At 43.4% G+C, this 26,524-nt stretch overlaps 1 protein-coding gene across 1 annotated transcript; it reads left to right on the plus strand.

Moving 5' to 3' along the window:
• The first annotated feature begins 219 nt into the window (after positions 1 to 219).
• On the plus strand, positions 220 to 26,309 carry LOC146199274 (arylsulfatase B-like). Its single transcript, XM_084592088.1, has 10 exons — positions 220 to 291; positions 8,636 to 8,740; positions 10,119 to 10,278; positions 11,961 to 12,073; positions 13,255 to 13,365; positions 14,329 to 14,454; positions 16,784 to 16,907; positions 19,905 to 20,198; positions 23,063 to 23,502; positions 24,392 to 26,309. Exons 1-10 carry the CDS (start codon positions 220 to 222, stop codon positions 24,560 to 24,562), a joined length of 1,716 nt encoding a protein of 571 aa, XP_084448214.1. The 3' UTR covers positions 24,563 to 26,309.
• The last annotated feature ends 215 nt before the right edge of the window (positions 26,310 to 26,524 follow it).

The raw sequence follows: 26,524 nt of genomic DNA on the forward strand, positions 1-26,524 counted from the left end.
ATACGAAGAAAATATATACAGTCGTCTGCGGCATGTGTCGGGTCTTGTTCTATCGTATTTTGTGGGTGAGGGAGCCAGACAGGACTGTAATGAACTCCACATGTGGGCCGGCATACGATGTCTACAGCGCCCAATCCATAGCGAAGCAGCGAATGAAAACAAGAAAATAGAGCAACGGACCCATTTGACAAGCTGCCAGCTCAAAGCCACAAATCAGGAATGACAAGGATGCTGCACGCGCAACTGGTCCTGCAGTGGCGCTGTCGAGCAAGAGCTCTCGCCCGTAGTGACGTAAGTGCGACGTCACTTTTGTCGAGGCATGTGTGTTCGCATATGGCATCGTGCGGTTTTTAATTCACAAATGTAGTGCTGCCATGCCAGATTTTCTCCCTCTTCTGCATCGCTACTATAATGCCCACCGCGGTAGTTATCGAGTTTCAACGCGGTGGGCATAACGGTAATCCCCCTCCTCATAGTTTTCAAAAGCGTTCGCAGTGTACAAGCCGCATGGACAGGAGGATAGATTAGTCACGTTAACTGTTGTAGATTGCAAGAGAAGAAGACTTCCTCTATAAAGTACTTGAGCTTGAAGAGGTAGCATAATGTAGTAAAGTAGGTATGCGGGTCTCCACGCATTTTTGTTAACCCAGTGATTTCAAGGTGGGAATGCCGAGGACCAGACTGAGCATTTAAATAATGGGTTTCAGTGCTCACTTTACCGACTGGCTTGAATCATGTAGGCAAGGTCTCATACTGCATGATGTAAAATGCTTCATGTATATGCGCTGTCACGGAAAGGAGACTGCGGTCTCGAGAAAGCAACTCGGTTCTTTGGTATAAATGTACAACTTCAGTAAACACGCGGAAATAACCTCGCAATTGACGATAAAACACCTATTTGTCGCTAAGGGACTTTCTAAATAAAGTCTAGCGTTCGAAAAAAAGATGGCTAAGCAACTCAATTTCGGCAAGAAATGAAAACTTCAGGCGAGGCATTTGAAAGAGATGTGCGGACTTAGTTCGTCAGCTTCGCAATAGACAAAAAAGTATAATCGCAAGCTCTAAACATTCGCAAGCCGAATTATTATTTGAAAAAAAAAAGGAAGCTACACGCAGATATTGCAAAGAACGCCAAGCTGATAAATGAAAATGGTGCACTTCAAGTCAAATGTAAAACGCTGCCACAGAAAGACTAAGGCACTTGAAAAACATCTTGTGCAGCTCGAGCAGTATTCCATACTGAAGAATACTGCGCTACTTGATAGACAGAGACAAGTGAAAGACGACACACGATTGTAGCGCAGTATTCTCCAGTATGATCGACCAACTGGCCCCCGTGCTTGCATTGTTAGTATTCCAGAACTTGCAACTTTGAGGTTAAAGGTGTTGAAAAGCACAAAGCAGAAAATGTCCCCGACATCATTTCTCATATTGGCACTGCTCTCAAAGAACCAATCACGACAACCGACAAGTTCCGTGAAAAGCGCGAAAAAGTTCTGAAGACGGCAAAACGCTTAGCTAAACTAACGAAGACGCCAGGATCAACAACAAGGTACCCATATTTACAGAAGAGCATCATTTCCCCACTCCGTAGCGTCTTTTGGGCAGGGCCATTAAAAAAAGAATTTCAGTGGAAGGACGTATGGATATTCAGTGGCGAGGGTATACGCAAAGGAAACTGAAAACTCTGTAATGGTGCGCATCGCTGATGAAGACGACCTTGGAAAGATTTGCTAATTATCGCAACAATACTTAGCTCTCTGCTATGTTTATGGTTCGAATCGGTTACCACAGTGCTAGCTTTCCTGAATGCGCCAACCCTGGTAGTAATAAGTACCCCTCTGTACCACACCTAAATGCTCGTTCGATGGTTAACAAAATGAAATAAATGCATGATTTCTTAACGCAGTTTTCTTTTAGATACAATATTGCAGTGATTACAGAGGCATAATACAGTAATAGTTGTCAAATGTTTGAACTTGATGATCAAAAACCTTTTTTCTATATCGCACTAACCAGTGAGGAGATGGCGTCACCGCGCACACTGTAGCAACTCAAAACTATTCCTTGGTGTCGAGTTTCTGTCGAGGCACTGATGACTATGAAATCTGAACTCTTCAGCGGTATCGAGAAATTATAGTTGTGGTATATCGCCCACCCCATTAAAAAGTGCGGTGATTTCTATTTATGTTTGAAAGCCTTCTTGATTATGTTGCTAATAATAACATTCGGCTTGTATGTGGAGGTGATTTTAACATAAATGTGTTAGAAATCACTCATACTGTTACTGATATGAACACCATGTTCAGTTTATCTGGCTTTGTAAACTTGATCAAAACGCCAACTCGAATAACACAGTCTACTGCATCAACACTTGACTTACTAGTTACAAACATTGACACACTTTTTTATCATACCGAAACTATAGCATCAGACATCAGCAACCACTGTCCCGTTTTTATGATTTAAGGCATGAATGAAATGCACAAAGAAGTTTGCCCTGTGTCCATTGTCATTTAGCGCGTATTTGTGTCAGTTCTGGAATCTCTTTATATAATAAGTAGAACAGTGTGATTGCTCGTTCTCATTAAAAATAAAAAATGCAAATGATTTATATACCAATTTTCTTGGGTCATTCAAACGCATTTGTGCCAAGTACTTTCAAAAATTCTAAATTTTTCCAAAAATCAAAAATTTGTAGGTACTCAGTTTCACATAGAAATTATAAAAAGAAAAAAATAACTTTGTCATACTTTCCTTCTATGTCAATCTCCGTTGCCACTGCGGGAATTCACATCATACAGAAATAAACTCAACAACTGACTTAGGCAAGCGACAGCAGCTTATTACAACAATATATATTTTCTATATAAAGAACAAGCAGTCGGGCGCAGTATGGAAACTGATCAACCGAGTGTTGGGACATGAAAGGAAGCCCTTGGTACCTGATAAGGTAACACGAGATAACAGAGGTATTACTGGCGAAGAGCGGGCAAAAGTTTTTAACTCGCACTTTTTGGATGATTCTGCAAATGACGCAGGTCATTTCATATAAAACATACCAGGCAACATGTGACGGTTTCCTTTTTTGTTTATTTTTTTTTTGCGGCTACTGGTGCGAGCGAAATTTCTGAAATATTCATAACTCTTAGCAAAAGTAAGGCCTTAGAAATTAACGACATGCAAACTAATCCAGTGAAGTGCGTGCAGGAATTTATTGCCCCTGAACTTACACGCATATTTAGCGTATCGCTGAATTTCAGGGTACTTCTAGTTTTAATGGCGATAGCTAAAGTATCTGCAGTACATAATGGAGGCGAAAAGAATTCATTATCAAACTACAGGCCAATAGCAATTCTCCCGATGGTTTCTAAAGCCCTTGAAATAAATTGTTCATCTATAGACTAACAGACCTCTTCACAAGCCATAACATAATCTCAGAGGTACAGTTCGGCCTTCATAAAAGACGGTCCACTGAAATTGTGCTTTTAGCTTCGAAAGAGAAAATCCGAATAATCATTGAAAAATAGCTTTTCCCGTTGGTGCTTTACACCGTCTTTTCAAAGGCTTTATTTTGATTCAAAAGCTTGCGGAGTCGGGAATTCGTGGACTACCCATGCTACCGCTAGAGTCATACCGAAGATCGCTCTCAATCCGTGTGACCGGGTACCCATTACTCGCGTATCCTGTTCATCTCTAGAGGTGTATCTCAGGGGAGTATTCTAGGTCCTCTATTTCCAGCATTTTATTTCAATGATATTGTGAATAGTAATAAAACAGTTTCTTTTATAATATATGCTGACGATAGTACTATATTTCTCTCCGGAGAAGACATCAGCACCATCATCATCAGCAGCAGCAGCAGCAGCAGCAGCCTGATTATACCCACTGCAGGGCGAAGGCCTCTCCCATATTTCTCCACTTAACCCGGTTCTGTGCTAGCTGCATCCACTTGACCCCTGCGAACTTCTTAATCTCATCCGCCCACCTAACTTTCTGCCGCCCCCTGCTACGCTTTCCTTCCCTTGGAATCCAGTTTGTTACCCTAAGCGACCATCGGTTATCTTCTCTTCGCACTACATGTCCTGCCCATGTCCATTTCTTCTTCTTAATTTCCACTAGAATGTCGGTAACTTGAGTTATTTCTCTGACCCACTCTGCACGCTTTCTATCTCTTAATGTTACCCCTACCATTTTTCGTTCCAGAGCCCTCTGGGTTGTCCTCAACTTAAGTAGAACTCTCTTGGTTAGCCTCCACGTTTCAGCAGCACATTGGCTACTAAATGCAACCTTGTGCTGCTAAATTTATCCTCCTGGTCTCAAACCAATCAAATTGCTATATATGCAAAAAAGGCGAAGGTAATATTTTAAGGTCCTGAAATAAACCTCTTCATTTGCAAACTACATTTGGGTTTGAAGGGAAATCTATTGATGTCGTAGAAGAACCTAAAATACTAGGCGTAGCATTTTCGTCACACCTTACTCGGGACCGCCGCATCAGTCAGGTATGTAACAAACTTTTCTCTGTCACTGGAGCCTTATCAGGATGCAGATCCTTCCTTCCCGTTCAAATTAAGCTTCGATTTTGCCATGTGTTTTCTTCCTTCCTCAGTCATTGCAGCCTTGTCTGGATTACGGCAGCTAGGCCAAGTATCCATAGAGTAACTGTATTGTAAACGAAAATTGTCCGCATAGTTGTGAACACTCCATTCCTTGCGTCGGCATGCGCTTCATCTCAAGAATAGGGATTGACAAAAGTTGAAAACTGATAAAAATACCGCATTATATTATCGTTACATTCTACGTCTACAGCATGAAGAGACTTTTTAATATTAACCGGATCTCTCGAAGCCACTACCAATTATCCGCGCACACACTAAACACTCATGGATTGTTCCTCATTTCCGCATTAATTACAATTTACGTACCACGCAATACACTCTCTCTGCCATTCTTAACACGCATAGATACACAGAACTTCACACAAAAACAGCTCCGGCAGTGTTTTGGAAAGATTTAAGGCACAATATATGTGCAATATTTTCTGTCGTTTCTGGTCACTCAGGCCAGCATAGCCCGCATCCAATTCCCTCCACAATAATACCCCAAAGTTATTATCATCATCATCGTTTCTGGACTACTTGATGTCGTTCTGAATACCGTGTAAAGCATATTATTCTTTTTTTTCCAGACGAATATCCCCATGTTAGTCTTTCTTTTTTCTTGCAAATTGCAGTTCAGTGTTTTGTATCCTCATTTATGCTGTAGTGTACATGTGTTTTGTATTTTGAATTGCCTTTATTTCCATAAACATACAATTTATGGGGGATTTAAGGAAAATGTTGCACACGGCAACTTGACGGGTCTTAAACCCAGTCTGAGGGCAGCGGCAGCGGACACAGGCACTGATTCAGGAAAAACAAAAGAAACATATACATAATAAAAAAAATAAGAAATTATAAAAAAAAATTATAATTTAATATTATACTTAAATTGTAATAAAAGAGAAGTAGAATAGAGACGAGATAATATAAATTATTATCTCGTCTCTATTCCACTCTTTTATTACTCATCCGAAATTATGCGCCCATTGCGATTCATATGAATTACCACAATATATATTCAGTCTTTTCTTTCTCTTTCTTGTTTTGTATCATGCCTATATTGTTTTGTCCACTGGTGTGGCATCTGTTGGCGTACAGAGGTAGCGTAGAGGTAGAACATCCGCCTCTTTGTGAGGAATAGAATAAAACCAGTTCTTTGTGAGGAATAGAATAAAAATGGTCCTTGGAGTCATTTGAAAACATATTTTCAATGGTTTCACAGGACTGAAAAAATTCCATAATGTTTGTGGAATTCATTGTAGCGAAGGGGTCATCAAAAGCAAGTGCGTTAAGCTGCTTTAAGAGAAATGGCGTAATATGTATTTGTCATGCATTTCACTCACTAACGATACACCGGAAAGGAACGTCGTCCTTATGAGTCGTAGCAGTGAAAAAAAATACTGAGAGTTTTTTTTTTTTTTTTTTTTTTTTTACCCTCACTTATTGCGTTTGCCAACTGCTCCAATTCCAAGTTCTTGCACATTTCAATTTTTGGGGATGTCCGGATTCGCAACATAGATTATTTGGGGAGTTTTAAATGCAGTCTGCCTCTAAAATGACGCAGCATACTTTGTCACACACATCTTCAAAGCGCTGGCCAACATTTAATTACCGGCCACCACTTTCGGTGTTCTGCAAAGCGAGAACAATATTGCGGTAAGTTCTGTTTACACGTGCTTGTATGGGTCGCCCTCCCAACTCGCACCCGCATACGTTTCGCGGTGTCTTAAAAATTTTTCGCCTCGGTAATGAGATTTCATACTTTCACGATCTGTTCTGGGATGTTCATGGTTACTCTGAACTGAATAACGATATCACAGGTGAACTGTGACGTGAGAAAACTGCTCTGGAATCTTTCGGTTCCATGTACCCCCAGTCGGCTGCGGCGCCGTGAGCGCCCCCTTTGTTTGTAAACACAGTGTTGGTCTATAGGGATTCCCAGGTGGACGCACAATATAGGCAGTAGAGACACCTGGGAGACACTGCTGCGCAGCTCGGGCCCTGAGCTCCAACTCCTGCTCGTCCAACTGGCTGAAGAGGCTGCTGGGACCAAAGACCTCCCAGCCTACATCTGAGGCAGCGGCACCCGCCCCCTGACCTGCGTGTCCGGGAGTGGGTAGATCACCTTATCCGTTGGATATTAAAGTTTAGTCTATCTATCTAGGGACTATTGACTCAGCCTCGTTTTCTACCCGTTCGTCGTAAAGACTTTTCTCGAGTAACAGTATTTTGCTGGCATGTCACAGTATCAATCCTAATGAAGACAGGCTGTCCGCTAGTTAGTTTTCTAGCTTTTGTTTTCTTTTTTTTTTTTTTGCAGTGCGTAGCAAAACAGGAAGGAACAAGTAGGATAAACAAACGCTGAACTGCAACTTTACTGTTGGTAATCCGCGAACCAAAATAAGTGCGAATTAAAAACCTTCATATGTTGACTTCATATGTTGCCGCTTGTTGCCCTAGATGAATGCGGTAAACTCGTCAACTCCCTACAAACCTAAACTGTTATTACCTTTCTAGATAAACCTAACTTTAGCTCGCGTTAGTTCATAAAGAAAGAACTATGTAACTCTGAAGCGCATGTCGAACTGTCGGTATCTTGACCCTTACGTGAGCCAGGAATTGAGGCCAGCAGCTGCCTCATCGGCCGCTATTATGCAACGGCTGAACATACTAAAATGTCCGCTTGAGATCCAGATTTTGACCTAATCCCAGAAAGATAGTGCAACCTCGTCGGAGGTGCTATCTTATGCGGTCACTCTACGCATCCTGGGTAGTGTGCTTGCCGCTCCAGTGTCCGAGCGACACACTTACTGGTGACACGTGTTTCTCCCTGCATACTTTACTCGAGCTCGCAGCTTCCCATTACTTAATCCCGCATGTTCCAGTGACTCGCGCGATTGCGGCTCGCTGCCGTTGGTGAGGAAGGCTCCCTGTCAGTCAGAAGGCGAAAGTTAACCTCATGGTTCGTGAACACGGTTCTTCCCTATGTCCTCGTCTTTGAACAAGTTTAGCTGGAAACCAAATTTTTATAATACTTGCCCGAGTAGTCCCAAATTGGTGAACGGAGTCACTCTCGCTGTAATAAGTCGTAACCCAAATGTTTAAGTGGTCCTGAAAGCTAGCACATGCACTGCATCGAGCCTGGACTTCGGTGCGACCATCGATACGCTTCTTCGTACCGGATGAATGCTAAATATGCGGAATTTTTTTTATTTTTACCGAATGCTGTTTTACAACATCGGCATCTTCAGAAAATTTGTTGCATTTTTTGTTTACATGGTTTACTACTTCGGTTTGTATGATTTGCTACTACTTCGTAGTAGAGGGCTTCGGGAATTGCGACAACCTAGAGCTATTAACGAGCCTTGACTTCGCACTTTACGCGGATGCCTTGCTTTTCGCCACCACCTAAAAGCGGTCGCCGTGGCCGGAGTTGAACCCACATCAATCGACTCTCTTGAGAAAATTTTGACATTTGAGTTGATCCATGATCAAGACAAGCAATATCAAGGAAGATAAATACCCTTCTTATCAAACAGTCGTTAGGGTCAAAAAGTAAGCCTTCTCCCCAGTTGATTTTGCTCTTCTTCTCGAAGTTGCATTAACTGACATGTCACATAAGGGGCCATACGTTCGTTTGTGTAGACAGCAGTACAGTTAATGGGCAAAACAGCTCCTTCTAATAATATTTTCTGCGAAAGCAAACTTGGTAAGAGCGTTTAGGCATTGATACATAAGTTTCCGTGAAACTTGATTAACATGTAATCGAAATTCCCCACGAATAAGGCTGAAGGATTGCCGTCATCAAACAACATGTTGAGGGGGAAGCGTGAGCACAAAGGTACCCCCCCCCCCCTTTTCGAGTTCTTTTTTGTTTGTTTGTTTCTTTATGCACAGTTTACGTATGATCAGTGCCTGTGAACAGAAAAAGAAAAATAAACCTTTGCTCCAGTGAGCTAGTAAACATCGGCATATTCGTCATCAGCGCAGCACAGGCAAGCTTTGATGGAAATTTTCCACCTTCTTTGCAGGCGTCCCCTGTCGTCCCATCCTTGCTCCTCATTGCCTCGCTGCCATGGCTCTCTAAAGGGTCCAAAATGCCACCGAATATTATCTTCATTTTGGCTGACGACTTGGTTAGTATATTGAAGATGGCACTCAAATGTGTTTCAATTTTTCATTGCATTTTTGATGACGTTTTACTACAAATCTTTCTCAAGCGTGGCGTCAAAAGACATAATGAACCGTACGATAGTCATTATCTGCCATCGGTGTCGTTTATTGTCTATACCTAGTTGGTTAGATGACTCTGAAGACGTCTGGCGCTGCATAATTACTCACGTCTTGCTGTAATCTCTAGTGTGTGTGAGTTGTGTTTGTGAGTAACTACGCAGCACCTAAGGTTTTCACAGTTACCTTATGTATATTCAGGCCACTACTCGTACTTGGCAAAAATATCAGAGTACGTTAAAGTACGCTGTGGTAATTCCGTGCGACAAATTATAAGTAGATGAGGGACGTGATCCTTCATTTACTTGAAGCTTTGCTAGCATTCAAATAGCATATTTAAAGAAGCGTAATTTCTAGCCACTGTTGCTTTTCTGCATCATCGCTGTACACCCTAACCAATCACGAAATCGGCATTACCATTCCTCCTTCAACATTTATTACAGCCCTCTGACAAGCTGTGTGCCCAGTTGTGTACCAAGTGAGGCGGCAGCTTGCTCTGAGAGTGTGCTGCACTTAGTGGCGGTTTCATTGGTGGAATTTACAATTCACTTTTTTAAGAAATAAGGTAGTTTTATATGTCACATTATCGAGCAAAGAAAATATTTTGCAGGAAACAGTAAGCGAGGTAGCATGTAGTCCGCCAGTTTTCGGTAGACATTTTATGTCACTGGTAGTTACATCAAATTCTTTTCTTCAATGCTAAGTGAAATTTGCGCCCTCGAAATAGAAAGAGTTTCTCCGACCCTTGGGATGCTTACTTGATTTGTGGCGAGATTTCGACATTGCTAGTTCTATTAGGTATGATTATTTGCGCTAAATTTTGCATGCCCCTACAAAAGGATTGCCGCTAGAATTTTTCATTGCAAAACTAACAGGTTTTCTTTCTTTGAAGCATGAGTATGTCATTTAGGTGGAAAAGTGCATACATTCAAAGGAAGCAAAATTGGAGGGTGGAATAAATAGGCCATGCCTGATCGAGTGTATTCTTCCCAGAACGCTTCGCTGGCATCAAGAAAACGGGCTTCCGGGCTTGAAATACCAGCATCACTGAGATAAACTCGGTTTTCAGCTGATCATTATTGTGTCGTGGTCTACAAGACACCTTTCCTTCCATAATTGTTCTCTTTTGCTACACTAATGCACGTCTCGCTTGTTGCAGTAAATATCAAGAAGACGAATGTGTGCTCTAGGCAGAAAAAATTTGAAATAAAACAAGACAGCCTTCATCCCAAATTGAACGTGCGTCGCCTGTTGTACTATGATATGCTTCATCTATTCCATCAGGGCTGGGACGACGTCAGCTTCCACGGCTCTCCTCAGATTCCGACGCCCAACTTGGACGTGTTGGCAGCTGACGGAGTCATCCTCAACAATTACTACGTGCAGGCCGTGTGTACCCCATCCCGCGCAGCCCTGATGACTGGTCTGTACCCTATACACACCGGTAAGTGACAAGCTGGCCTTGCAAATCTCTCGGCTAACGCCTGATTTGCAATAACTGCTAAACTAGCATCCTGTTTCTGCGCCTATGATACCACTCTGGTAACAGATAAAGCTGTCTGACACACAGAGTACTACTGAGATGAGATAAATATAGAACCCCCAGCTTCGTGATGGCTATGCTTTTAAGAGCGCTTAAGCTGACGGCATAAGGGGAGAGAACAATTGTATTACGGGGCACAGTGAGCGTACAGCTGCTGTTGCGGCTTTGGCGATCGAAATTCGTTTCTTTTATTTTTTTTTTGGACATGCCTTAACTCACTGGACCAAGTAATTCTAGATGTCCGCCCAGGCTGTGCGATCAACTCACCCTATTCGCAGCGTCGATAATGCTCTGTAGCAGAGCTTCTCTCAGCGGCCAGCGACAGCGGGCTGTGTGTAAATTGCTGGGGTCAGCTCGAGCCTGTGAAAAGAAGCGGTTGGAGAACCGCTGAAGTCACTCGCTCTAAATGGCAAGCAGAAAAGGGAAATTTGGTGGACAACGTTCTCTACTATCCGCGGTGACGTCCCTTAAGAGCCACAATTAAGTGAGCGATGTCATCTTGTGTATTAGCCGGAAGAAAAAGAAATTTTAACGCGCCGTTATGACTCCTCACCTCGTCACCTACTAGATTAGACAATTATTACTTCATTTTCGCCAACAAAAAAAAAAAAGAAGAAGAACAGGAATAAGCACACAACCAGAATACAAGGGGTCATTTTATTACTCAAGGGTGACTTTTGAAATTGTGCGGTGTCAAATGTACATCCTCCGAGTTTTTGAGACTTTCAGCATCAGTTCACGCTGTATTAAAGCCGCCAAACTGCAACTTTGAAAGCCTTGGTTTGAATTCGTGCTGCCTAACGCAGTTATCCGTGCTTGGAGGCATGACTACACGAACTGCTTTAATAATGTGCCACCTGTGTAACCCTTGATACCGCCTGGGAAAGCGAGGTACATAAAATTAAACAAAAAAAATTCAGGACGATTAAGTTTTGCCTGAAGAATAGACGCGATATCATGCGTTCGTTTCGTTCGTCTATTTTTTTTTTTTAGCTACGAAGGGCTACGACGCAATGATTCAGCGTTTTGAGTTCGATGAACAATGGCCCAGTGACTAAACACTATCAATTTTTTTAGTGATGTCAAACTACAACAGGATCCAGCAATTCTTATTTTTGGTTCTTTAGTTTTTCTCGTTTGTATTTAATTATTCTTACTTTATTTATCTTACTTCTTGTTTTGCAACTAAGTATTTTTAACTAATGTTAGTTATCGATGATTGATCAATAAATTATGGCTCTAGTATTAGCCACCAATCACTATAACACTTCGCATCTATTACCTAGCACTTATCTGTCAACTACAGGCCTCTACACTTCCTGCCACGTTCCGAACACCCGGCTACACCCGAGCCGAAACTGGGGCACGGCGACGGCTGTTCGACCGAATGAGAGTACAAGCTTCACGTGAAAATAGTTGCCACGCCCCACAGGTCGTTGGCGAGAACGGTTTGGTAAGAGATCGATTTGCTGAGAGATCGGTTTGCTAAAAGATCGCCGAACGTAAAGATGCGCAGCTTGAAACTATACAGAGCTACTTGATGCAACGCATGATTTTCTCTTGCTCACGTTTTCGTCCTCAAGGCATGCAGACCCTAGTCATCCTGGTAGCCGAGCCCTGGGGTCTACCGCTGCATCTGAAGTTGATGCCTCAATACTTTAAAGGACTCGGCTACGAAACACACATAATAGGAAAGGTAAGAAAAAAAGAATAGAGGGAAAGAGGGCATAGTTGGAGTTCATAATCAGGAAAAAAAATTTGATCTGGTTCTTTTTATTCATGCATATGATAGCGCCAGATATCACTAGAAGTTCCATCGCTTTAGAGGGGCGTCGTGCCCCACGTCAAAATCGGTGAGGTGCTTAGCTACTCTAAAACGACGATAGGAGTTACAAAAACAGCATATAATCTCCTTCATTCGTCTAGAAAAAAACTACCTTTGTAAGGCTAAATTGCGTGCATATTCTCTAAACAATTTCTTTCGCCGTATTACAGAGCTGACCCGCAGCATGCGCTGACCCTCAAGCACACGCAAATGATGTATTCGTTCGGTTTAATTTCAAGAAGCGTACATCATTTATATTTGTGTACTTTGGCGAAGGTACAGAGGTATAGACCTGCCACAAAAAGTTCAATCTGAAGCATGTTCAGGACAGCTCCTATTTACAAATAAATTGAGGCGTACAAATTTTGCTTTTTTTTTTTTTTACAACCCATGTAATCAACATTGTCCGCACTAAAATATCTAATTTTAGGTTTCTGTTCTCTCAGCAAACATCACGCTTTTGAACCAATTGTATTTGCCATATAATTATTCGTTGATAACCTGCTAGAACTATCGCTCACAATCGTGCCTAGTCTAGTCATTTTTATTTTCTATTTAGTCTTGTTCGTTTTACAAAATAAATGGTACAATAATGCACCTTTCTTTAATTAACATGCTTGTACATCTGCTTTCTCATAGTCTCTGTCTCTCTTCCTACTGTCTGTTACGCTCTCTCTGTGTTACATTTCGCATCCCTCTTTTTTACATATGCTAGAAACTCGCAATATTGCTGCAAATTAATTTATGCCATTATTAATGGGTTCAGCTGCAGCCAACCGCTCAGCCATCATGAATTTTTGAAGACAGAGATGATGTGAAGTAAATTTGAATTTAAATTCAATGTACTTTGAAGCAGCTCTGTGAGAAGCATCTTGTTACAGGGCAGGGCATGATGTCATGGGACGGTTTGAAAGGTAACCGCGGCTATAGCATGTTGTCCTCTAAATTTAATAAAGCCCTCCTGCTGCGATTTCTATGTATGCTCTGGCGCTCTGGACTTAATTCATGAATGTACTCTTTGAAGAGCGTTAAATATTGCGTTTAATTTGCAGTGGCATCTGGGCTACTACAAGGAAGAGTACACACCCACATATCGCGGATTCGATACATTTTACGGTTACTACAACGGCGAAGAGGATTATTACAACCACACGCTCAAAGAGGTATCATATGCTCTTCCCTTCCATTTCAGCAGTTTGAAATGATGGAAGACGCTTCTCTACCCGCTATGCATTAGTGGAGCGGGAGGCGTCTGTCTATAGACTCCATAATACTTTCTGTCGTACTGTGCCGCACTATCTCTGAGCACACTAGCGAAATTATTTGCGGCCTACTATTGACAGATCAAATCTGAACAGATTAGAAACATTTCTAATAATTCTTGGACAATGGCAGTCCGCAGGGAGTATTACTGGCACAAGCAGTGCGGTAGCATCTTGCACACTACAATTATCTGCAAGTTATAACGTACCAGATATGCTCTAGAACGCAGGATAAGCTCAACGGCTTATAGTATACGCATGCATGACTGCCTCAATTCAGGACCTTGGAGGCACATGTGCACCTACAGTGAAGGAGCATGATTCTCTAGCATATGTGGAAAAGGCCCGATTTACAAATACACTGGGGCTTTTGTCGTCAGAGTACCCAACGATACATTTGTCGCGGGTTCGTCAAACACCAAAGCGATATTAAGTATGAACAACAGCGTGAGTTCGAACGGCGGGCAGATGGTAGGTAAGAACTTACCAGCTGTTCCCTCCAGTAGCAGATAAGGAAGTGCCGAGCTCTACCCCCAGTGTTGCCAGGTACCCACCCACTCTCCAATTAGCACAGCCTTCCCATGGCATGAAGCTGACTATTTTCAGGGTTAAACACTTGGAAAATGCATATTTTACTGTTTGTTAGGGAGGGAAGGCGAACATGTGTTAAGGCTTTCTTTACACAAGATTCACTTGACCCATTAGAATTCATCATCATCACTTTCTTCACTTCAGAGCAGTGCTGTGACCAATAATGACTAAAACCGCAGTGAAAGCAAGTAGGGATGTCTTAATGTAATTTGCTGGCAAATCCTTCATTTGCGGGGTCCTTCAATGTCTGAAAGGCTTGTGTGCGTCTGACAGGACTCGCACTTGGGTCTTGACTTCTGGCTCAATACTCAGCCACTCCGGAATGAGACAGGCCACTACTCGACTACGCTGTTCACCCAGCAGGCCATAAGGCTGATCAAGGAACGCAACCGGAGAAAGGTAACAAGCGCATGCCTTTTTATTAATCCGGAAAGAAAAAGCAAACGAAGCAGCGGTCACTTCAATGGCCACGTTATATCTGGTACAAAATAATCTTAAAGGCAATGAAAACATTTGGCGATACTTAAGTTTCGCCTATATGGGTATCCTCATTTGTGTACATGAACTTTCCTACTCGCTTAATCTCTAATCATTTAATGTTCCTCTGTAATCTTGACGTGGTCCTTAACATTCATATGAGAAATCAAATCCCGACTAAGACCCTCTGGTGGAGAAATTTCCTGAACCCTCCACAACGACCTCCCTAATAGCCTTATTCGCTTTTGGAGGTTGAACTACATAAACAAAGCCAAACCACATACCGTACAGTTGTAACCTATCATAATGTGAGTAATAACAACCATGATAGACGTAATGCCTCGCTTTAACCAAGCCACATGAACATGACTGCGTGACCTAGTAAATAAAGAAAAAACATCCCGCGTGGCCTAAAAGTAAAATGTCTGGCTTGAGATCCAAAGGTATAAGGTTCGATTCCCATATCACTCTATTTATAGAGCTCCTTTCAACTCTGCCATGTCAGGTGGTCTCCTGACGCCCCACAACCCATCGAGAATTTAGTTCCAGGCCATGCAACCTGCCAATTAGCACCTGCCACGGGGATGATTGATTTTTATGGACAACGTCAAACCCATACTTTCAGCAAGACTGGGGCCTTAGCGCTGCCACTTGACGTTAGTTTACAGATCTGGCCGCTAATTACAACTGCCTTAGCCCTGTACAATGCCAGGCTCTTTCAATGGCGAGAGAAGGGAACACACGCCCCATGTCAGAAAATTCTAGGCATCAGTGTGTTAGAGGGACACATATACGATAGCCCCTAAGACACTAAATTTCTGTGTCGACTAGGAGAAGTAACACACTCAACTATGGGAAACTTGCCAGCTTCATGGCATAGTAAGTAAAATATACTGAATGAAATTAAGCATTGTGCCCTGCGAACTTTTGACCGATGCTGTACGCCACAACGTCTGCTGCGCTTCACTGCTGGGCCTTTCATGTTCGGTGAACATTTTTCTGCCGCCCACAATGCTAAGCAAGCAGGTTTTTGCTATACTTAAGTGCGTCTTGTCGCAAAGGCTAGGCAGTTCACTTAGGAGCATTTAATTTCACGGTTCATTCGAAGTGCTTTTTTTTTTACCTCACTACTCCTGGCTACGACGTCAGGGTTGACAGCAAACATGGTAATTACTTCACATGTTACTATATCGCATCCGCGCGGACTGGTCGATGGCATACACGGTTTCATGCAACTGTAGCGAAAGAACGTGCATGCGACGCAACTCAGATGCTGCAGTTGTAGTTTTCAAGGTACAAATAATATCTATTAAGAAAGATGGACGCAACAGTGCATATCAACAAAGATCATATTAATCAGGAACACGCGTCATATCTCTCATAAAGGATGAAGTTCTATTGAGAGAGAGAGAGAGGGAGAGAAAGACACCTATGTACGGAGGAGATCAGAGATTGTTTCGAATCACTCAGTAATTTAATGCTGCAGCTAGTTGGCAAAACTTGACATCAGCACCCAAGTGCAGGAGCAGAGTCCAAGCGGCTACTGTACACTGTTGCTTCGAAAGCGAGAGTAAGCCCAAGGTTAAGTCCCTCTCTAATAACTGATAAGAGCTAGTTGCTAGTGAACGAGTGAACGAAGAATGTGTGTGTGTGTGTGTGTGTGTGTGTGTGTGTGTGTGTGTGTGTGTGTGTGTGTGTGTGTGTGTGTGTGTGTGTGTGTGTGTGTGTGTGTGTGTGTGTGTGTGTGTGTGTGTGTGTGTGTGTGTGTGCGTGTGCGTGTGCGTGTGTGTGTGCGTGTGCGTGTGCGTGTGCGTGTGCGTGTGCGTGTGCGTGTGCGTGTGCGTGTGTGTGTGTGTGTGTGTGTGTGTGTGTGTGTGTGTGTGTGTGTGTGTGTGTGTGTGTGTGTGTGTGTGTGTGTGTGTGTGTGTGTGTGTGTGTGTGTGTGTGTGTGTGTGTGTGTGTGTGTGTGTGTGTGTGTTCGTGCGTGCGTGCGTGCGTGCGTGCGCACTTAATAGAGCAAATGAGGCAAGTGCGATGGTTATTTTCTTATTCCGGAATGTATCTTCTTTCAAATATTGCAACTTGTGGCAGTGTATGTATTCTGACTGTGACTTTCGAGCGACAACGCGTGGTGCACATCGCTTGATACTGCGTTTCATCAAAGTTTTTGAGTCCTTTTCCTCACAGTAAAAACATTTATAAATTTACTTCCATAAAAACAGTAAAAGATTATTTCTCTTGTTTCCTGCAGCCCTTTTTTCTCTACCTGAGCCACCAGGCAACCCATGGAGGCGTTCAGGTACCCCTCGCTGCGCCTCAAGAAAACATCGATAAATTTCCCTACATCGGAGAAAAGAACCGGACCATATACGCAGGTAAGGCAATTGAGCAAAATCTCGCTGAAAGTGGAACAAAACTACGTCATGCTCAATGGATAGCTTAACTGATAATGGATTCGATGTCCTTTCGAAACAAAAACAGTGGTGTTTATGTCCACCGAGTAACCCGCGTAAATTGGAGGAAATTTGGGCCTCCTGCTGCGCGCGTACTTCTGGATCCTAGTGATGGCTGAGAGCATACTCGCATTCCGAATCGCACCCCGCTGGATTCATACGCATCGACACTTCTAGCCTTGGCGGGCAATGCCGCAGTAGAGGGAACTTTCTACACGGCAACCGGCAAACAATCGTAATTCTATGCCGACTCGTTATACCTAGTGGCACGGGCAGAGGCATATTATTTTATATTTTTTTTTGTAACCTCACCATAATATATGTATAAAAAAGCCATGCACTCAGCCCATGCATTCAAGTGAGCAATCAGTTAGCAACTGTAGTTTCACGTGAGTGCACATTCTGCTCTTGCAAAATTACTCTGCCATTGTGAGCTTGTAAACGATTCCTGCGGCCGTTGTGTTCGCAACATTTCGGGAAGTATGCAGCGCCCTTTGAAGGCGCCTCTCTACTATTACGCCGTCAGCCGATATTTCTTTGCACACTCTAGAGCTATGAAGTATCTTTCTGAATAATTAACGCGCCGAATGGTATGGATCCATATATAGGTCGAGCGCACAAACACGAGCACGGTCAAATCGTCTCAGAGTATTGTTGCCTGGTGTACGGACCATGGGCATTACCAAAATATCATATAACGGCTAGCACATAAACAGTTCCAGTTTATTGTACAGCTTGCACAGCGCGCACTAATGTGAACGTCCGGACGTAGCCGGTAGCCGAGAGTTTAGCAAGAGGAATCAATTTTAACATAGTAAGCACGAGCTCGCGATGCGGTCGTGTATGCACAGCGGTGGATTTGGCTTTCTCTTGAGTCATGGACGACTACATATGTACGCTTCCTTAAAAACTCCTGAAAATAAAATGCGCGCAACGTTTGTGTGAGTCTGACTGAGCAAAATTTACAGAGAACACCTACAGACTTTGGCGTTAGAAAGAAATAACTGCTGGTGCTTTCACTGTGCAAACGTTTTCGGCGCGGCATAGTTTCAACGATCGTGGTGGATTTCAGTGCTAAATAAACAAATTGGCACGGCTCCCCGAATCAGTTTGAAATGGTTACTCTCAGCCACTTGTTCAACGATTTCATTTCAAGAACCTGAGACCGAAATGTCGATCAAACTAAAAGTGTTTTCATACCTCTCGCTCTTGTGAATATCGGTCAAGGCAATTCCGGGAAGACAATGTTCCCTCGATACTAGGTTTCTGAGAACAGTACTTCGGTTATGTTCATAGTTACAAACGATAGGGACTAGTCTGGTGCGATATTTTAAGAATAAATATGCGCAGCACTGTACACGTTCGCACGCAGGAGGTACTCGTAACGAAACTCGTGAGAAAAGACGAACTCCGAACAAAATTTGAAATCAAAACTTCAAAGACGTCGGCTCAAACTTTGGTGACTATGTATTTGATGCACCTAGTGATCGAATTCTCGATTGAAGAGAAGTTTAGAGCTTAAATATATGAACCCAAATTTTTTACATCATGTAAAAACTATATATGCTCATTTTCTACATAATGGTTTCAGCAATCTGCGTATGAGCTGTGCTCTGTCTCAAAGGAAACGTCCTGACCCCACTAAGAGTTGTAATGCACTTGTATTTCAGTGCACTGGCGTGGGCCACCACTTTTCGCGCCCAGATTCGCCTGTCTTAAGCCTTACCCATCTTATTGCACATCAAACTAGAAGCTGTCACTATAGCTACATCACGCTGCAGCAGCCGAGACGTGTAGGTGGAAGCTTTTGCTACTAAGCGGATCACTTTGCTTTGTTTTTTGTTCTGTTTTGTATCCTAATGTTCAACTGCTGTTCATGCAATAACTTCACTTGCAAAAAGTAAACCATTGAAACGCTTGGATATTTACCGCACATAATTTAGCTCTATAATGTGAAGGAAGACCACCATTTCATATTGCCACAGGATAAATTAAAGCGCTCTTAAATCCCTCAAAAGTCATAACGAAAGGTCGCACAGGCGCTGTTGAAAAACGGGCACCCGTTCTATATCTTGGAGGGCCATAAGAACACCTATGCTGGAAACGGTCCGCCCGACAGTCTTGCGGATTTATGTTACCCGCTACCCTAAATACCGATTCTCGAGAACATAAAAACGCCTACATTTGAGCCGTAGAAACTGCCATGGGACTTGTCTCGTACAAACGCCAAGCATAATACGAAAAAAAACAACTCACCCCCGTTCTTGCCATGTCGCCAAGGATTCACTGCATACATCGACGGTGCCTAGTAAAGTGAGGCAATACCTTCGGTGCTGCAAATACTCTTTAATAAGAGAACCTAAAAAATTTGGAGGACGCTTAAGCTTCGCTTCAAGAGTGGAACGCGATAGCGTTATTATATCGCAGGGAACGCTTTCCCAGCAGAAGCGCTACGGCGCAGCGATCAGGTCAGAGGCGTCCGGCATCAGACGCTGCACCTAGCAATCGCGCTGTGAGCGGAAAGAGGAGCCGCGTCGCCTAAACACCACTGGTCGAGTGACGCACGCTGGATGTTGGAAGGGGAGAGAGCGAGAAAACTTATTAAACGCAAGGGTATTGGGGCATCCTCGCACCGGTACCCGCGCGGCCCGAAGGGGAGAAGCGGGTGAGCGAAGATAGTGATCTAAAGAAAGGAAAGACGCTTGATTTTACAACCCGTGAGGGTGCACGGCGAAACGTCAGGGGCGAGTGGCGCGCCACGTGTCGGGGCAGCGCCGCACATGGAAGTTGCTTTTTATTTATGAAGTGCATGCCGGGATTTATCGCTCACGGCCAACGCCGCTGCCGACACCGGCTTTTCTGCGACACGAGCTCCTTAACGCACCGCGTTAAAATGGTAACGCAGCAGTACATTTGCAGGGATGGTAGACGCATTGGACGAGTCCGTGGGTGACGTCCTCGAAGCGTTGCAGCAGGAGCACATGCTGGAAAACACGGTGCTGGTGTTCAGTAGCGACAATGGTGGCCTCCCATGGGGCGAGCACGCCAGCCGAGGCTTCAACTGGCCCCTGCGGGGAGCCAAGGGCACCCTGTGGGAAGGGGCCACGCGGGCAGCTGCCTTCTTGTGGTCACCCCTCGTGAGCCGCGGCCGAAGAGTCTCGCACCAGCTCATGCACATCGTCGACTGGCTGCCCACGCTTTACCACGCCGCCGGTGAGTACTTTCAGGGCAGGAGCCTTTATACGGGCCGTCTCGTAGATGAGAAATGATGTTTGACAACTGTTAGTTCTGCATTTCATTTGCCCGGCATTCTACGGGTGATCAGATCATGTCTTCGCCTTAACGAGAGTTTATACAACACCATATTACGCAGTTTGCTCTGTTGTAATAGACCGGTACCTTACAAGTATATGATGTCGGTACCGCATGCTATCACCCGAAAATGGCGGAAGGTGTCACCAGTACCTCCCCACGACGGTGGTTCAGCGGTTAGGTCGCTCTACAGCCGAGCTACCCGGCTCGGTCCTGGCCGCACAGCCGTGTTTCGATAGATGTGAAATGCCAGGCACTTGTTTAGTTTGCAGTATTAGTGCACGTTAAAAAAATTGGGGAGGTTTAATTCTTGTTAACCTAAATACAGAGCGAGAGCTCAGTTTGGCTTGGTTACGTTTGTTTTTAAGCTACAATATCAAAGGTCAGTGTCATGGGTTGTTGAGAATAATTGGACAGCGTAATTGTGGGCACCCTACTTAGCTTTAAACCAAGCTGAAAGTTCCTGGCTTCAAGGTCATTGTCCCGCCCGATGGCCTTGCCGGTACCTGGTGTAATAGAGCTCTCACTTTCTGTGAGCTCTATTACACTGAGCAAAATTTTCCGCGGCTCTCCATTATACGGCTTTCTTCGATCATTGCTGCGTCCCTTGTAGCAGCTCAGTTATTGTAACTATCCAGATTATAACACCCGCAATGACACCGCTTAGGTAAAGATGGGAGGGCTCGGAAAAAATAAAACAGAAAATTTTGGAAAAGAACTGTTTTTTCTGGGTTTTCTTTTTCTAGAGGCATGAAAATCCGGGAAAAAAACCATGAAGTATAATTAGAAACATGAAATTTTGGGCTAATTAATATATGGCGGCTTTTAAGTGGGCAAGAGCACTGAAAAAGCTGCAGAAGGAATATAATTTATTTGCTGTGCACAAATTAGGCTTACTTCAGAACGTTCGTGATATATTCTTAGTCTATTAAACCAATTTCAGGTGGTGAAATGCTGCATTTTTTGTTTTTTTTTCCTCTTCTAGTGAGTGTCGAAACGTGAGCATATGAAATGTAGTCTTCATTTGCTTATTTGTGTTTCCATTAAAGTACAAAGAAAATCTAGTCATGTTGTAGTCAACGTTAATAGAAATAGGAAAAATCATAGTTCATTAACGTTGGTTGTAGCCTCAATGGTGAGAAGGTTTCGTTCGGGCACTGATGCCGATTTGCCAGCGGAGGCGCCTGCCGATCAGCCCATCGACCACCAATGCAGCAGATGGCAGTTGTCCCGCGTCGTTGCGCTGTTGATTGTACCCCATGTTACTGTGATGTGACGTCACTAGTATTCACTGATACAATTATGATCTTCATGCGTCATTAAATTAAATGGTGCTAACGATGCATCTCGATCAGGTGAAAGAGCATTTAAAAGCTTTTTGGAGCTTAATTAAGAGTTAAAAGGTTTGTTGTGTCCAGATTTTGGCTGTGGGTGACATACAGAGAAAACCTATAACATGCTTATAGATCCTCAAATCTTGGTGTCCAACCCCCTTTAATAACAACATGATAAAATTTGAATCCATACAAACTGAACTGGAAGAAAAAGGCCTTAAACTCAACATGAACAGATTAGAGCAATCGAGGAAGAAGCAAGCACAAACACATCGCCATGTACTAGAGCGCCTTGGCATGTCAATGATCTAATTGAAACCCGGTGAACTTTAATCTGTCTACCAAACATTATAAGAAACTGAGCAGAACTAGCAGTTCACGTGTGTGTATCGTATTTACTAGAACAAACTGAGAACACACGCAAAACAGCATTTTTTTTTTTTGTCAGATGGCTTATCCTACGTACTAAGAGAAATGCGGTAAACAGTAACTGCCAACATTTGATAAAGGACAAAAGGAGCCGTTGACGTTTAAGGGCTAGAGTACAGCTTAAAATGTTGAAATGTCCGAAACTTATTTATGCAGGCTTATTGGAGATAAATGAGACAAACTTTGTATTCCATGTTAACATTTACACGAAAAAACTAAAAGCACAAGCAAGAATAAACATGTGTAAAAACACACGATGAACATACAGAAACGTTGCATGTAGGTATGGTTCCATGTTTGATGTAAGGAAAAATGAGATAAGCCTCAAAGAGTACAACATAACTCACAAAATACAAAATACAAAAAGCACATTCGAATGTAAATGTAGAAAGCCTAGACTACTACCAGGGAGGAGAAAACACGGAAACGTGATCAGACCTTACTGCCACACGGTTTATTACAGAGAAAATTTCAGTTATAGATTGAACTCCGCATAACGTTTTGCCAGATAAAAACAAAAACAAAACACAAAACACGAACTGTTCGGTCTATGAGTTTGAGTATGAGTTTATTTTGATTTAGACAGAACTGTCTGCGTGAAGAGGGCTAAAGGGGACACGCGTGGTCACCTGACTGGGCTCTAGACACCCTGCATTCATACAGACAGTTTGGAACACAGCAAGAACATAGCAAGTTTTTAACACATCAAGAACACAGCAAGGGATTTCATATTCCAATGTATACATAGAGAAAAAAAAAGCGCCTTTGTTACAACACAAACAATACCCACGGATAGGTTTACTTGATAAAAAAAAACACCTTTGTTTCAAAAAAAGAAAAAGCTAGCTTTTTACTCGTCCTCGCGTACAAATCGAGCGAGAGACGTCTAAACCAGCAGCCCGGTTTTTTTTTTTTTTCATTATTATTATTATTATTATTATTATTATTATTATTTCGGCGTATGGAAGTTCGTTCACTAATTAAATGAGTCACACTGTTTAGGCGGAGACGTGTCGAGGATGAAGCACCTCGACGGCCACGACATGTGGCTCCATTTGTGTGCCGACCTGCCATCTCCACGGACCGAGGTTCTGTACAACATCGACCCTGTTTCGGACACGGCTGCGCTCCGCTACCGCGACTACAAGCTGGTTTTGGGTACATCGGCAGGGGGCATCTACGACCAGCGTTTCCTGACGCCCGGCGGCTCTCGGCCCTACGCGGACTTGGACAAGCTAATGGCGCAGTCCAAGGCTGCGCGCGTGCTGCGCGACTTTTACAACACAGGCGCCTTCCTCTTCCCCAGCCAGTGGCGGCAGAAAGCCACGATTCGCTGCGGCCCGCAGGATGGCTCCAACTTCGTCAGTGGAGACCCGCCCTACATTTTCGACCTGGCGAAAGACCCCTGCGAACTGCACAACTTGGCACCAGAGAACAGGGAGGTAATTCAGCACTTATTCGTCATATCTGTGTTGTGGCTTCAGATTCAAATGGAACATACCTATGTCTGTCATGGTGCGTGGAACGCCGTGGTAGTGTGAATCGCTCCCTAAAACCGTTCAGTACGCCATAGTATGCGAAATGTACTTTCCCTAAGCTTCCTTGCATGCTCCCGGAGTAATTCAGCTACCTCGTAGTAATTCACGTGTACTAACGTCACCCCTGACAATATGAGAACACAACCCGCGCCAATATTTGATCTCGCGACCTGAGATCAGCAGCCGGGAATGTTGGCCACTGAATTTCTGCAGCCCTTCCTAAATAAAGTACGTTCTTGTCACCGACCCAAGTTCGCAGAGTATTTGCGGACGATTCCATTACAAAGAACGTGAATACAAAGTAAGGCGACAGCAGTGCTACTGAGAGGAAGAAAAAGGAGCACTTTATTAGTGAGTTCGTTTCTATCATTGGTCAGGCATTTTTTGTGGTACTTTTATGGCACGACCGGTGCGTGGAAGGCCTAGCAATTAAAACGCGCTGTCAAAAACTAAACAATTGTACTTCGTTTTCTAGCTCGAAATTTATTTTTCGCTGGAATACGAAATTAGCAGGTCACATTTCTCAGGATCAATCGTTTTCTATTATATAACGTTGTGTTTGTTGTTTCTTCTTATGGGCTCTATTCTGAAATAAAACAATGCTGCATGAAACAAAAATAAGGAGGAATATACCCTTCTCAAAGGGAAAGGCCAGTTTAATCATGAAGAATCTTAATAATTATAGAAACTATACACTACCTCCTATTGTAACAATAATGCATAGTAACAAACGCTCTTACAGCCAAATGGAATGACAGTGTGCCTGTCCATGTATACGCTTCGCTTTGTGCAGTTGTTGGCACTGCTGAACCGGAGACTGGCTGGCTACGCGGTCACATCGATCGCTCCGCGCAACCAACCCAAGGACCCGAGAGCATATCCGGAGTACCACAACGGCACGTGGGCGCCGTGGGAGAACTCTGCATCCATCCAAACCCATCAAATCCACAGTAGCGCTATTTGAACAGACGTCTTCTCTCCCAAATTTCTTAAGCGTTTCTTAGTGTCAAGCAGGTTTGAGGCTGACGTGTGCTTGGAAGTGTGAACACAAAATCCATCGCGTACATGGTTATAATTTCGTGGCGCGCTGCTGTGCAATCCCATTCACGTATTATGCATCCACATAGGTTTCGAGCAATGCATAGAATATTTCTGGCTGCAGGAATAGGTGCATGTTTTTAAATGGCAAAGTACTCACTAGCGCAGTTAACAGCTATATATGGCTCATCTATATGTAGACAGCGCTTCCACTATGCCCAACCCCCATTCCATAATATACGGGCATTTTCTTATCATTCGAATACACAAACTCCTATTCATCTGCCCCTAACAGCAGGAAGAGACTGTTACATCAAACGTCACATCGCAAGGTATGGGGTAGCCGTACGCGCCAAAGGCGCATAACAAAATGAGTCATACACCATTTATTCAGTCGTTAAACATTTGTCCGCAACGACCTAGTAGCGGAGCTTCGTCTCGATAAAATTTTCTTTCCTGCGTGTAGTTCGCGAATCTGCCAATAACAAATAGCGAGGGTACAGTATCTCATCCTTGTGCATTATTGAGTACATGTATGCGGTGGGGTCTGACAGTGCCACCAGGTTGCAAGCATCTAGGATGGGTGTTGCTGAGTCTCAAACCATTCAAGTCATCTAATGGCCGTATGTCGGCCATTGTTTTCAAGCTGTTATTCAACATTATATTACTCATCATGAGCTTGTTTGTTTCGGGAGGAGGGGGAGGTGCTAATTTTTTAGTATCCTTCACTATCATCAGTACTTAAGCGTACAGTGAGAGCTCCACAGTTAGAATGCTTTCAAAAGGCAGCCCTAAACGATAGCCTTTTTCATTCACATAGTTTTAAAACTACGCAAACCTCATAACTTGATTTTCACAATGATTCCGTCCAACCATCCATGCAATTCTTTTTCCCTTGTGTATTGTAAAAACTTTCACAGAATAATCTCCACCGGAAAGTTCATCCAACCCACCTTACCTGCATCCAAACATCCAACCTAACCAAGGAGGTCTTCATCGACATTATTATCATTATCATCGTTATCACCCGGACTGCACCGACTGCAGAAGGAAGGCCTTTCCCATATTTCTCGAACTAACCCGACCCTGTGTCTTCATCCACTTGGTCTCAACTTCTTAGCCTCGCCCACCCACCTAATTTTCTGCCTCATCCGGCTATAGTTTGTGTTCCATTTAAATCAATTTGTTAACCCTTAGTGACTATCGGTTATTAACTCTACGCATTACATGTTCTTCCCATTTCTGTTTGATTTCGACTAGAATGTCCTTAACTAGACTTACTTCTCTGACCCCCTCTGCACGCTTTCTATCTCTTAATGTTAGCCTACATTCAGTCCCATAGCTCTCTGCGTTGTCCTCAAAGCTTCTCGTGTCCTCAACAAGCGTTGTAGAACGCTTTTCGTTAGCCTCCACGTTTCAGCACCATAGGCGAGTACCGGTAAGATGGAACTGCTATATGCTTTCCTCTTGAGCGATACCGGTAAACTGCTAGTCACAATCACTACCCAAGGGGTAGTGTGTGTAATTCTTTAGTATTCTCAAACGGCACAAGACCTGAGTTGCTTATGCGCCGTAAAACTCCGAACAGCACAACACCCAAATGGCACAAATGCTTCTGAAATAAACACGTAAAAGCCCTCCAAAACACAAAGCCCTCCTCATAAACACGTAAAATAAAGTCCTTCTTCTTTCTTTTTTTTTTCGATTTGGTGTTCCTTCAGCGGCTGTCTGGCCTATCAGGAATACATCTAGACTAGCTGAAAAATCGTATAAAGATTGGGAGCACAAGTACATTTGCTGTATGAATGTTTTACTCTAAGAAAACAGCAGCCGTGGCATGGAAGCAGGCACACGCGGCATAAATTGTGCATGCGACGTCCTGTGCAAC

This window comes from Amblyomma maculatum, chromosome 2, assembly GCF_055883805.1.
Source record: "Amblyomma maculatum isolate TAMU_Amacu chromosome 2, ASM5588380v1, whole genome shotgun sequence".
Taxonomy (NCBI): domain Eukaryota; kingdom Metazoa; phylum Arthropoda; class Arachnida; order Ixodida; family Ixodidae; genus Amblyomma; species Amblyomma maculatum.